General features: G+C 38.9%; 1 protein-coding gene across 1 annotated transcript in view; it reads right to left on the minus strand.

The window, feature by feature from the left end:
- Positions 1-4,673: 4,673 nt before the first annotated feature.
- Positions 4,674-12,766, minus strand: part of ACTR3 (actin related protein 3) — a 28,670-nt gene continuing 20,577 nt past the window's right edge. The window contains exons 5-12 of the mRNA XM_058028303.1: positions 12,289-12,384; positions 11,658-11,765; positions 9,580-9,723; positions 8,666-8,839; positions 8,216-8,308; positions 7,642-7,767; positions 6,005-6,088; positions 4,674-5,592 (exon numbers count right to left, since the gene is read on the minus strand). Coding sequence (XP_057884286.1) covers positions 5,497-5,592; positions 6,005-6,088; positions 7,642-7,767; positions 8,216-8,308; positions 8,666-8,839; positions 9,580-9,723; positions 11,658-11,765; positions 12,289-12,384 — 921 coding nt within the window. The 3' untranslated portion in view covers positions 4,674-5,496. The remainder of the gene's footprint in view (positions 5,593-6,004; positions 6,089-7,641; positions 7,768-8,215; positions 8,309-8,665; positions 8,840-9,579; positions 9,724-11,657; positions 11,766-12,288; positions 12,385-12,766) is intronic.

Consider the following 12,766-nt stretch of genomic DNA (forward strand, 5'->3'; position numbering starts at 1 on the left):
GAACAAAATCATCCCCTCCCTCAGGGTATTTCACAGCTGAGGAAAGGTGTATCTGCCCATTTGAGCTCACTGTCAGCTTGCACATTGGGCAGATAAACCACATTGGACATTTTGTAGGTCAGATGGGTTAATGGAGGTGAGAGAAGAGCAGAAGGTTGGCAGGTCATGACTTCGTGAAATCAAAGTATCAAAGTGCATTAGCAATAATTAGAAGAGTTCTTCTATAAATACTCATGGCTCTGCAAAATACAAGAGGCACACACAGCTGCTGCCCAGGTCCAGCCCAGCACCACTTCCAGAGTGCCTGCTTGGGCTGAACACTGTGATTACACCAGAGCAGCCTGGTTATGGCTCAGCTCCCCAAAACAATGCAAAAATTTTCCTCTTCCCCAAATCAACCCTCGGGTAACAGCACAGTTTGCTCAGAAAAGCCTGGTGAGCCCCACTGAGGGCAGAGCTGAGACGTCTGAGCAGGATCACCACAGCAGGGTAAGATTACCATTACCCACTTTTTAGGGGGGACAAGCTCAGCACACTAAAAAACCACGATAAGCAGAGATTTCCCTGCATTTATTCTGCCTGTGGGATGGGTGGATGCTTGTGCCATCTCCTGTGCACTGCCTACAATCAGGTGCAAGGCAAGGTTGAGGTAATGCAGAACTGAATTGCAGTTATCCCCTGAAGGAGTGCCACATCCTGCATGTGACATGGATTCCCTTTCAGTGTTCTCCAGAACTCCCCGTGCTGAAGGATTCAGTCCTGCTCAGCACCCACAGGTGAGCTCACTCCAATTCCGCAGGGACACACGGATTCCTTGGCTCCAGACAGAAGGACGAGGCTCTAATCCTCCTCCCTTGCCGTGACTCCAAGGCACCAGCCTTCCCGGGAAGGTTTGCCGTCAGATGCTTTCAGTCAGCTACTTCTTCCCAGGCAGGTTGTGCTCAGGGGTTTTCCAGGCTGCAGCCATGCAGGATTTCTTGTAGGAAAATGCCATCGTGTGGCCGAATGTGAAAGCTGAGCCTCCAGCTCCTGCCGGGCAAAGCCTCACACAACTGAACACATGCTGCAATAAGGCAAATTGCAATATTATTGCAAATGTGAAATTGCAATAATAATATTGCAAACATGCTACAATAAGGTCAATTCTCCACAGTGCTTCAGCTGCAACTCTGCATTACAACAGATTCGTGCATGTTCCTGATTTTCTGGGTTCATTGAGAGATAGACCAGTTGCTTCATATTTGTTATTTTTGTTTGGGGCACAAATTTTAGTATTTTTCACCACTAGCACGGTCTGGCTAAATGAGAGTTGGGAAACTGGAGAAGAGAATAAAACCAACCCAGAGGTAAACACCAGCTTTGGGGGTTGCATCTCAGAGCGGTCCCTGCTGACAGAGCCCTTGCCATGCTGAGGGCAGCAGGCTCAGCCTTGGGCTCTGCAATAAGTCAGGAATGGGCAGACCCAAAAAAGACCAGGGGTAAATTTTCCATACAGTTGAGTAGCCAGGGCATTTAGCTGGGAAGGAGAGATGTATTTAAACCCCTGCTCCAGTTAAAGTTCATGTATAAAAAAAAAATTGAACTCCAAGATGCTAAAAGAGATGAGTCCTGGGCGCTCATGCTGGTCAACTTCTGGGCTTTCATGAATGGCTTCTTCTGTGCCAGTCTGTCTTTCAAACAAAATTTCTTTCTTGACATTTGAATTCATGAAAAGAATGAAAAAAAGCTCCTTTCTCAGGCATGTCAATGTTACATGCTTCATATCAAGCACTACAGCTTCACCTCCTATAAACTAATTGCTGCTGTGCTCTCTGGGCCTTCCTCCAGCAGTAAATGCATTTATACTAAAAATATAAATTCATATTAACACTGCAGCTTTGGGGGGAAAACCTACAGCCACTGTGCTTGCCACTGCCCAAACACAGAGAGGGGCTTTGCTTCTCATGGAGGTGAGGGACACCTGCAGCCAACACGGGCCAGGCTCTGCCCTCCCTTTGGGAAACCAGCTTCTGAAAAACATTGAGAGGAAAGAGACATTGGCAGCATCCACATGGGAGCTGGGATCTCTGTCCTGTTTGAAATGGGAAACTCACAGGCATGGACTGGAAAAGGGGACTTGGAGCTGATTATTCCAGTGCTTTGCTTCTGTGGGGACAATTAAAAAAAAAAAAAAAAAAAAAACAAAAAAAAAAAACAACCAAAACTACAAAAACTAAGTGACACTAACAATGTATTTCTCTTCATTTTACTGCCACAGGAGTTTGGCCTACACAGAGAACAGCAGTTATCGGGCAGGGAGGCTGCACAGCACCAGCCCACGGTGGGCAGGAGCTCAGCCAGCCCAGCAGTCACCTCCAGGCAGCTTTTCAAGTGATAACTCATCCATCCCAACAATACACAACACTTGGTACAAACATTTGCACAAAATGAAGAGATGAGCCTAAACTGACTTGGCAGTGACCTTTGATTTATTCCAAGCTCAGCTGCATGAAACCACCAGTTTTTAAGCCAATTAAACGTGGAGTCCTACCTCATCTACTGGAATAAAATCAAATTCCTGGAGAAGGGTAAAGGAAGCCAAGTTTGGGCAGGTCAGACTGCAGCTGTTCAGTGCTCTGCTATTTTCTGTACACAACCAGCACTGCTCCTGCTCATCCTGCAGGCATCAGGACAGCACAAGTCTCCTTTATAGAGACTATATACCATAAAATCAGGAGGTTGGAAATTATGAGCTCAGCTTTTAGCAGATGGGGAGAACCTGCTCCTGTGTCTTTGAGATTTCCTTCTTGAAGAAGGTGCAGCCTGCCTGGACTCCTCTACCCTTCAGGATGGTCTCCTAAGGGATTCTGTCAGCCAGTCTCATATATAGGATACAAAACTATGCTCTGACATCAGTCCCATTAAATCCTCCTACATGGGTTTAAAATTGCTTTCTTCATGTAACCTCCCCAGTAACAAGCATTTGGAGGAAAAAATGTATTGCATTCTATGTGGGTTTTTTAAAATACTCGTCAACAATGAACCTTTTGGATGCTTTAAGCCCAACCCCACACAGAACAACAATGGGAAATCCACATTTCAAGATTGCAGAGAGTTTTCCTGGAGCTGCCTGTGTTCCACATTGTACAGTGTGTGCTTTACACAATCCCTGGTATGACCCACAGGCTGCTCAGCCCTTCACCACTCACCAGATCTGATTGGGATCTGGTGTTACAGCCTCAGAACACTGATGTGAGCACTCCCAGACAGTTATTCCCATTGTACAACACTGAATTTTCCATTATGTCTGGTGTGTAAAGTACTGATGACTCTCTATGCAGTCCAAGTCATTAACAGAAGCTGCTGATACTTTTTTTGAGTTCTTTTAACATACTGAAAATCAGCTGTGGCTGTCTAACTTCTCCAAAAGTACATCTACAGTACTAAAAAAAAAAAAAAAAAAAAAAAAAATTAAAAAAAAAAATCAATGGTTGTGTAAGGGTATGGTTGCCTTCCATTCTCTTCTACACAAACAACAAATAGAAGCTTAGAGCAGCTTCCCTGGGGCCTCAGGAAGATGAACCCAGAATCTGTGTAACACTCAAGGTCTCCCTACAGCTGTGTGTGACAGGAAGGAATTCACTCCTTCTCTTTGCACTTGCTCACTGTTATGCATATGTGTGTCAGGAATTGAAGTTTTTCAAGTGAATTTTTAAGACTTTTTTCCCAGAGAGGAAAAAGATCCTTGTCTTATCTTCACACCACTGCAGTGTATCAAAATATCCTGTCACTAGAGTATGATAGAGTGGCAGAACCAGGACTGCTGGAAAAGCACAACTCTTAACTGTATTTTATATATATTTGCCATATTGGTCTTCCTTACCACATGAATCAACCTACAGTTAGGACTCTAAGTTTAAAAGAGACTTATAAAAAACTCAAACACTGTATCACTGTTAGGGAGATGTCACTAATAGATCTGTAATAAAATTGTTCAAAATTTTGTTGTTTGCATCATGTTCTGTTTGATTCCAGCATGTAAATTTTTTACAATGCTTGCTGTAAAAACACTTTCCCATATTTATCCTTGTTTTGGAGTCACATTTGCCAAGTTTTGAAGCTCTGGCAATAGATAAACTTCTCTGATGAAAATGTGAGGCATCTCTGCAACTCAGAAGAAACTGGGATATCTCCCTCTTGTGGTTTTCTATGCAAACAGCCTCAACTCCCTCTGTGGGCTCAGAAGGGCCTAAAGAATTTTCTGTCATCAAATATCAACAAATTGTAAGAATTCCAGTCACTACAGAAAGTGTTCTTCCTAGAAAGAATGAGAAAGAGATTGTTTTCACTTTATTTTTATCTACATGGTATTTTCTTGCAGAAAAACCACAGAGATTGAAAACGCAGTGCTGACTCCTGAATAGCACCACCTGCAAGAAAGTGGGGGGAAAAAAGTTACAGAACAAAGTAGATGAACAAACCCAACAGTGGAGGAGCTGTCAGGCTTCTCTAGGTAAGTGCTAGCTAGCTGAACACACAAACTGCAGCTCTAAAATGCTCACACTTGAGTTACACAAAGCACATTACATCTCTACCTCACAGACCAACCTCACTCCTCAAAAGCCACAGCGGATATGTAGGGACCCATGCTCACAACTTCCCATGTCATGAGATTAACAAGTCTGACACCAACATAAAAAGAAATTTTGTGCCTTTATTGGAATGGTGTTAGGCTTTAAATACACCAAATTTTGATAACCTGATTATTTGGTTTAATTAGAAATGACACTACAGAACTGCAATACTGGTCCAACAGTCTTGTCTTTACTTTTTCTTTTTTTTTTTTTTTTTTAAGCAAGAGATAGTATGAAAATGCACCAAGTAATCAGAAAGCACTAGCAGGCATTAGTTAATCCAAGATAGTAGCTTTTAGTTCCAAAAGCACTCGCATTGTATGGAACCCAGGATTTAGACTGGTCATGATTTGCAAGAGCTAGTTGCATGAGTCATGACTTTTTTCCTTTTTTTTTAAATTTACTTTTAAAGTTGGTCACTGGTAAATTTTGTTCCTCAAATATTACAGTTTCTTTTATTCATATTTTTCCTCAAAGTATAAAAAAGTATGAAATATAAACAAGCTCCTGTATTGCACCCATGAAGGGGTACAATGGAAGCATTAGAGAGCTGACTATCTACACACCATCAAATCCCATCAACTCTTGGATAATTCATTAATATACAAAATATCAGGGCACAGAAAGAACTAAAATCCACTTTTTTTTTGTTTTGTTACGCACAGGTTCAAATAATCAATCTAAAGAAAAAACGTGATCATTTTGGCTTTCCACTACATCCGCATGTTGAGACACTTATTAAAATGATCCTGCTTAATTGTGTTTGGTCTTTTTCTTATTGTCAAGTCATGTTTGTTATCTTAATACCAGCCATCAGACAAACAAGTAATCAGAAAAACTTCCTCCTCCCACTTCCCCATCCCTGACCCCTGCAGGGCCAGCTTTAAGACATGACTCCAAACACGGGGTTGTGACGACAGATGCTAGGGCCAATCTCTTCATAATCTTTTTTGGTATGGCATACTTGGTAGAATTCAGGCTGTAAAGGGAAGGGAAAAACATTAGTGTATGGCATAGACACCTTAATTAACAACATTAACTTTTATATAGCCAGTGGAAAAAAAAAGATAGCACATAAATCCTAAAATTAACTTATATCATGCGTGGCCAAAATTACCTTACACCATGCATGGCTAAATATCAATGCAAAGAATATATTCTGCCACAAAACCAAAATGTGCAATTTAACAGTTCACACAAAGTTTTAATTCAGCTTTCTTTTGCTCTTCCAAGTCTTTAAAGTCTAATGCAAAACCAGGGAAGGTATATTTACCACCTGAAGCCTGCCAGAAATTCCCCAGTAACATTTAATATACAATGAAGGTGAGATGAGAGCTCCAAAAGTCAAGAAAGAATAGCTCAAACATGCTCAGCTTTACAGCTAAACTCACTGTGGAAGCCAGCATTGATCCTCCAAACCAGACTGCATATCTCTGCATATGGTGTGTAATGACTTGAACATCAATGGGCTTGGGCTGCAGAAAAAAGAGAGAAAAGCAACACATTAAAAGTCACTTCTGCTGGTAAAAAACAGATCTAGTTTTAAAGGAGTGTATATACCAAGCTTACTTTTCATAAATTAGTATTTTCCTAAATGCTGTACACGTAAATTTACATTTATGGCATCAGACTTGCCCTTGTACAATGAAGAGTAAGAAACAGCTCCTGCTAATAGATAAGTTCCCTGCTTTATCAGACAGAGATACTTCCATTCACAACCACTTTTTTCACACAACGCTCTGATTAATTTCTTGATGAACTATTTATTTATGCATTTATAAGCACTGACCCATACTACCTAAACTTTAAAAAAAACCCCACACTTTAGGAAGTTTCATGTGATTATTCTAACAAAGCATCACTTGCAGATTGGAAGTTTATCCAGGATCAATACAGTCAGTCATGCTTTTCTAACTACAGCACTCATTCCAGTCAGGCATTCCCTTTCCCTCCACAGGCACACAACCTATTCCTTACTTGTGCCAATCAACACTGCCAGTGTATGTAACAGTTTCAGAATTTATTTTTCCCGTCCAACCTTCTGAAATCTGAAACAGTATCTAAAAATGTTCTGTAACACATGTGCAGAACTCCAGCCAGTGATTCTTTGCCATGCCTGGTACTTAGAATAGAAGAAGAATCACATCCAATTCCCTCACTCAGATTCTGCTTCTTTACTAAGTGGTACAAACCTAGTGAAGAAAACAGACTAAATGATGCTTCTTGGGCCAGAGAACTGTGTATGACTGAAATTTCAGAGTTGTCTACATGACATATTATAAAGCTCTACTGGGGGTTTTAAAGGATTGTTTGAGCTCATCTAGCTAGATTGCTTCTAAAAAATGAGGCAAATCAGTTTCCTTTAGAAGGGAAAAAACCACTTTTTTTTTTCTCTGCTGGTCCTTTATTTATGCAAAGACAACAGAAAGATGCAACACTAAGGTCAGAGGTCTGCAGTGCAAAGAGCACAAATTAAGGATGATGCGGTTTAGTAAAAACATGAAGTCCCTTATAGGATTGTAAGATAATTGAGGTGGGAAGGGACCACATCATGTCTCTGGTTTGGCCTCCTGCTCAAGGCAGGGTAAGCTATGAAGCCAGAGGAAGGTATTTAGGGTTTTACCCAGCTGCACCTCAAAATCAGTAATCTCCCCACATGCACTGAGGCACTATCAGGAGTCCCAAAGCCTTCCCTTCTCTAATCAAGGCTCCCTCATTCCTCATAGGACACGTACTCCTGACTCTCCTGGTGCTCAACAATGAGCTCAATTCATTTCTCTTATCTTCAAGCTCAAGAGCCTGAGCACAATGAGCTGTAACTGATTAATAAACACCAAGCACAAAGACAACTGCAGTGGCCAACTGCTGGTGTGTGACCAGTGTAATGGGATGAAGCTCTGAAAAGCCTCTGTATGAACATCAAATAAGATGAAGACATTTCAACAAAGACCACAATCACTGCAAGATGTTATCTGCACATTTTTCAGGTAACAGATGCTTGTTAGGTGCATGAGCAGCAGGAACCAACCTTCAGTCTGCCACCACTAAGTTCTTCACTAAGTTTCAGCCTGGCATCAACAGTCCTTTTCAAGTCTCGCTGTAAACGGCGACCGAAGTCCCTGAACATGGTTGAGCCTCCAGAGAGGACAATATTCTGTTGTGAATAACAAAATTCATTAACCACATCTGAAAATGCAAGTCTCCACAATACCCACTTCTTAAATTCTAAATGTCTAAACAGAGTTTTAAAAGCTACAGTTAGCAGGTATGCTTTTACTGTAAATGATCTAGCATACAAGCATGACACAACCTGAACTCACCAAGAGTTTGCCACATTAAAATTGTCTGTGCTTTAAAATCCATTTATATCTCACTATATCTCACCACTTTTGCTCAGCTTTTTGTTTCCCTAATTAAAAAAAGCACATTCTGAAAATGTCTCAGTGAACAACAAACCCTTCTGCATATTGGATTAATTTCTAGGAGAATGGTTAATTTTGCTCATTTGGTATTGGTTTTTAAGATTTTCAAGTATGTACCTTGATAAAAATTCCGATTCTTCTCAAACCCATATATATAAAATAGACATTATAGCTACTGACCTTATATAGAGGACGTCTAACATCAATGGGACAATTCTGAATAACTTCATCTACTACTTCTGAGATTGGTTGCGTGAAGTCAGGATTAGCAAACTGCAATCAGGAATAAAATCAAATCAAGTCATTGTGGAGGACCACACATTGCAAAGGAAAAGAGGTAAAGAGGAAAAAAAAGGAAAGAACCATTCTGTTACACTAGAGATGTCATTAAAAATTAATAATGGAAACAATTTTTAAATATTCTTGCTGCTATTTTAAGTGCTTTGTGTATCAGCCTGAATTTGTATTAGTAGCAATCAAGAATCAAAGGACACTGACTTGAAACAATGGCCAGTATCTACTTATAAATAAGAAGAAATTAAGTGAAGATAACTACTTCTTTACAATTTTGCAAATAGGATTTCTCTGTTATCATCTAAAACAAAGTCTAGACAATTCAAACCAACTTACTTCAGGATGGAAGAAAATCTCTGGCCCCAGGAATCTCTCGTAACCAACATCAATGGTAAATTCTTTCTTTGAGATAGCATTAATTCCAGTATATTGTTTAATCCACTTTGTACCATCTGTGTCATACTTGTTAAATTCTTTTACTAAGTCAGGGCAAACATAACTAAAGCGCTCCTGAAAAGGGAATAGATACAGTTAGAACTATCTAAAGTATAGAAAACTGGTAAGAAATTTCAAAAAATGTACTAATTTAAACTTTTAAGAGTAAGTATTAAATTGGCAGATAAAAAATAAAACAGCTGAACTGACATTTACTGTACACAGGTAGATAATGGCTCTGCTACTACAGATCATTTCTGTGCAGCACTGAAGGCTCTGGCTGAGCTAAATTACTTTTCTTCTGCTTTTCCCCTAAACTTCCAAGATTGTAAGAAATTAATTCTGAAATACATTGAAGAACTGCCAGAGAAACAAAATTGAAGTGTACTTTAAGCTGAATGTCTTTCAGAATAGCTTTGTTCTCTATGTAATGTGTATTACAAAAAAGAACACATTAATATTCAGAAAGAATATAAGAGCAATTACAGCTCTTTTTATGACACATCCAGCCAACAGCATTTCCTACAGAACATTACAATAATAATACCAACAGGATAATAACAACAATAATGATAATGGAGGAGAAGAGAAAGGGGAGACAACAAGTGAAAAGTGAAATTCCAGGCCAGACTGAGCAAGTATAACCCAACTGTAAACCCTGTTATTTCATGTTATTACATTAAGACATTTTTATATTACTTAGAATCAGAGCCCCATTACTCAGAAGTACAATTACTTTCAGATATTCTTGTACTTTAAACTCAGATACCAAGCTGTGATATAAAATAACTTTAAGATCTGCAACATTCACTTACCTTCACTGCTTTAGCTGTTTCCAAGGATTGTTCAGGAGGAATTCCTACTTCTCTCTCCCTCAGCAACTGCTGAATGAAGTATGTGATATCTCTGCCAGCAATTGGAATGTGTTTGATACAGCTGCCAATCACATATCCTTCAGCCTGTAAACAAAATTAATGGGGACAAAAGTGCTGATAAGAACTACTTTCATCAAAGCTCAGAAGGAGAGAGAAAGGCATGGAGTCTAAACTCCTACCCACTACCTGTGGCTCTGAGGCTAAAGCCCTTTAAGACTGGCTCATTTAATTACCACAAATCCAATTCTTCACAGTATAGCCTTACTTTACTTTGCATGGCATTGGTTCATAATTCTTACAAGGTTAGAAGAACAGAAAGGTCACTGGTACATAAGGCAGACAAATCACTATACTCACTATTCCTTGGCCTTTATTTTCTCTTCAAAATGAGGTTACTCTTACCAAAAAGGTCAAGGAACCTTTTTTGGTGAAATATTATTTTTGAATAACTGATGTGGCCCTGCAGTCACAGCCACTGATGTAAGACGTTACAATCCACATGAACCAAACTTAATTTTCTGAAAGCAGGGAGAAAATGCATCATTTCAGGACTTTAATTGAGACTTCTCAGAACATCAGACTGGCCTATCAAGTCACCCTTACAAGTCACACTCATCCTGGGGACAAGTAAAAATGCATTAAAAAATGGTCAAGTGTGCAAGGTTGGCCTTCAACCCTACCAGAGCTGCTAAATCCAAACAGAGGAATGCAGATATTACACTCAAAACGCTTAAGTTTTCCTATATACACACACCTCATATTCACACAAAAATGTCTTACTAACACAGAAAATGCTGTCATTAAAAAATCTACCCCTACTTCACTACAGAGATAAGCATTTGTTAATTCCTTTCTATTTTATAACAGAAATGGTAGAACATCTTGACAATTTGTTTAACATGCTTAAAAATTTTACAAGTAAATGACATTCTGCAAAGGAGGTAAATGCTTAAAATGATATAGACTACCTACTCTTATTTCAACTAAAAAAAAAAAAACCCTAACCCACAAGTCAGGAGAAGTTCAACACTATTAAACAGTAATTTTGAACTACTAAGTAAAATTTTAAAAGTTTACCTACAGAAGGTCTGAAGTGTCAATTGTTTCCTAAGCCTTATTAAAAATACACCAACTTTGATGAACACTATATGTCACTATATTTCCCTAAATTAATAACAAATTGCTATATGACAGTGTATGTTTGACCACCACCAATGCTACTGTTTTTAAAAAAACTGATGTTACTGTGGCATGATAAAGCTTTGTACAGATTTTTGTCTTAAAAATTGTAATCAAACTTCATTTTGAAAATACAAATATATCTGCTACATAGACATGAATTTAACTCCCCCAGGAAAGATGGGCAATAATTTGACAGTAAGGAAAATTATTGCAGCTCTAGGTGTTCATTACTTAATAAAACATCACTGAATCATCCAAGTTTCTGCTTCAGCAACTTGAGGTATTGGAACAGATATTCAACACTAACCAACCCTAGGGGTTGTTTTCTTCCTGTCAAACAGGAACTTTGCTTGCATGCTGACACACTACTAAATACTGGGAACAGATGAAGAAAAACTCTAAAAAATACTAACTATATCTGCCCTCTAATACTTTGTATTATTTCTCCTTTATATATAAATGCACTGAACTAAATGAAAATAAGAAGTCAAACTTTTTGTACTGACTACTGTAAGGAGCCTATTCACTCTTACCAGCAAGCCAAAATAGAAATCTGCTAAAGCAATTTCACTCATCACTCAGCATAGCCTTGACAACTCACCTTTTAAGGTAAGTCACTGAAAGACAATCAGCCCTGCCAAACTGAGGGTTACAGAGTTCTTCAAGAGTTTCTGCACTACAAAATGAACCAAAACTCACACCCACAGCCCTGGGAATTATCCGATGTTTCTGAAGACTCCTATCTGTACTTCAGTGTGTGTAGGTGTATATTCAGAGAACTTAGAGGACAAATAATTGTGCACTGAAGCTGTAGTGCAGCTCTGAGGCACACTTACCACAGGAATGACATGGGTGACACCATCTCCACTGTCTATAACTGTGCCAGTCAGTGTTCGCTCTCCTACTTGCCTTGATGTCCAAGATGCAGCTAAGGCAAGGACAGCCTTGGGAAAAAACACACTAAAATCAAATATTGGCAAAACATCTGCCTGCAGACCTCACCTCCCAAAAACAAGCTAACACTCCCATGGTAATTTACAGCATGGAAACTGATTTAATAATATTATATATGTATATACAACAGCTTAGAAAAAAGAGGCTGCAAAATGTAATTTTTGACAATTGCCTGATGTTTTTTCAGCCATGCTCAAACATAGTTTTTCATTACTTCATACTGAAAGGGATTCAGTTCTTGGATTAATGGAATTATTATGATGTGGTGTGGTTTTTTATTTACTTATGATGCAACAGATATCATACTCTACTGCTCAGAGGCCTGCAGAGGTAACAGAGGAACAGTGTCCAGTAACCACCCACAGAACCAAAGCATGTCAAACATGCAGTGCTGGAAATGCCAGAAGGACATAAACATATTCCAAACACCACTTACACTGTTTTTTCAAAGTGAAATTAGTTTTAGCCCAAGGAAAAATACTGCAGCTGTGATTTCAACAGCCCTCCCCTTACCTGAACAGCAATATATAGCCCTGGAACGTTGAAAGACTCAAACATGATTTCAGCAGTATATTCTCTATTTTCTGGAGTATTTAATGGAGGCTCAGTCTGTGAGACACAAAAAAACAAACAAACAAACAAACACAAAAACAAAAAACCAGATGAATTTTACTTACATTCAAACCAAACATTTGACTTTAAAAAATAGAACCACCAACTCCTAACTTTTAAGATGAGTCATTCAACAACAATAGCATGTAAAAATAGTAAGGACAAAGGGTGCTTTTAAGAATTTATGCAAATTGCAATAAAAGAAAGAAAAACAAAAGTCCAATAAAAACTACATCAGTTACTGTGCTTAAGAATTTACATCCAAAACCCCCTTTGTGGGCTGGTTAGCTCATTACAACTTTTGATTTCACTTGAAAGAACCAAGGACTATCCAAATATGTCAAAGGATGCAGTTTAGCACATTTAAAGAATGACATTT

This window comes from Melospiza georgiana, chromosome 7, assembly GCF_028018845.1.
Source record: "Melospiza georgiana isolate bMelGeo1 chromosome 7, bMelGeo1.pri, whole genome shotgun sequence".
NCBI lineage: Eukaryota > Metazoa > Chordata > Aves > Passeriformes > Passerellidae > Melospiza > Melospiza georgiana.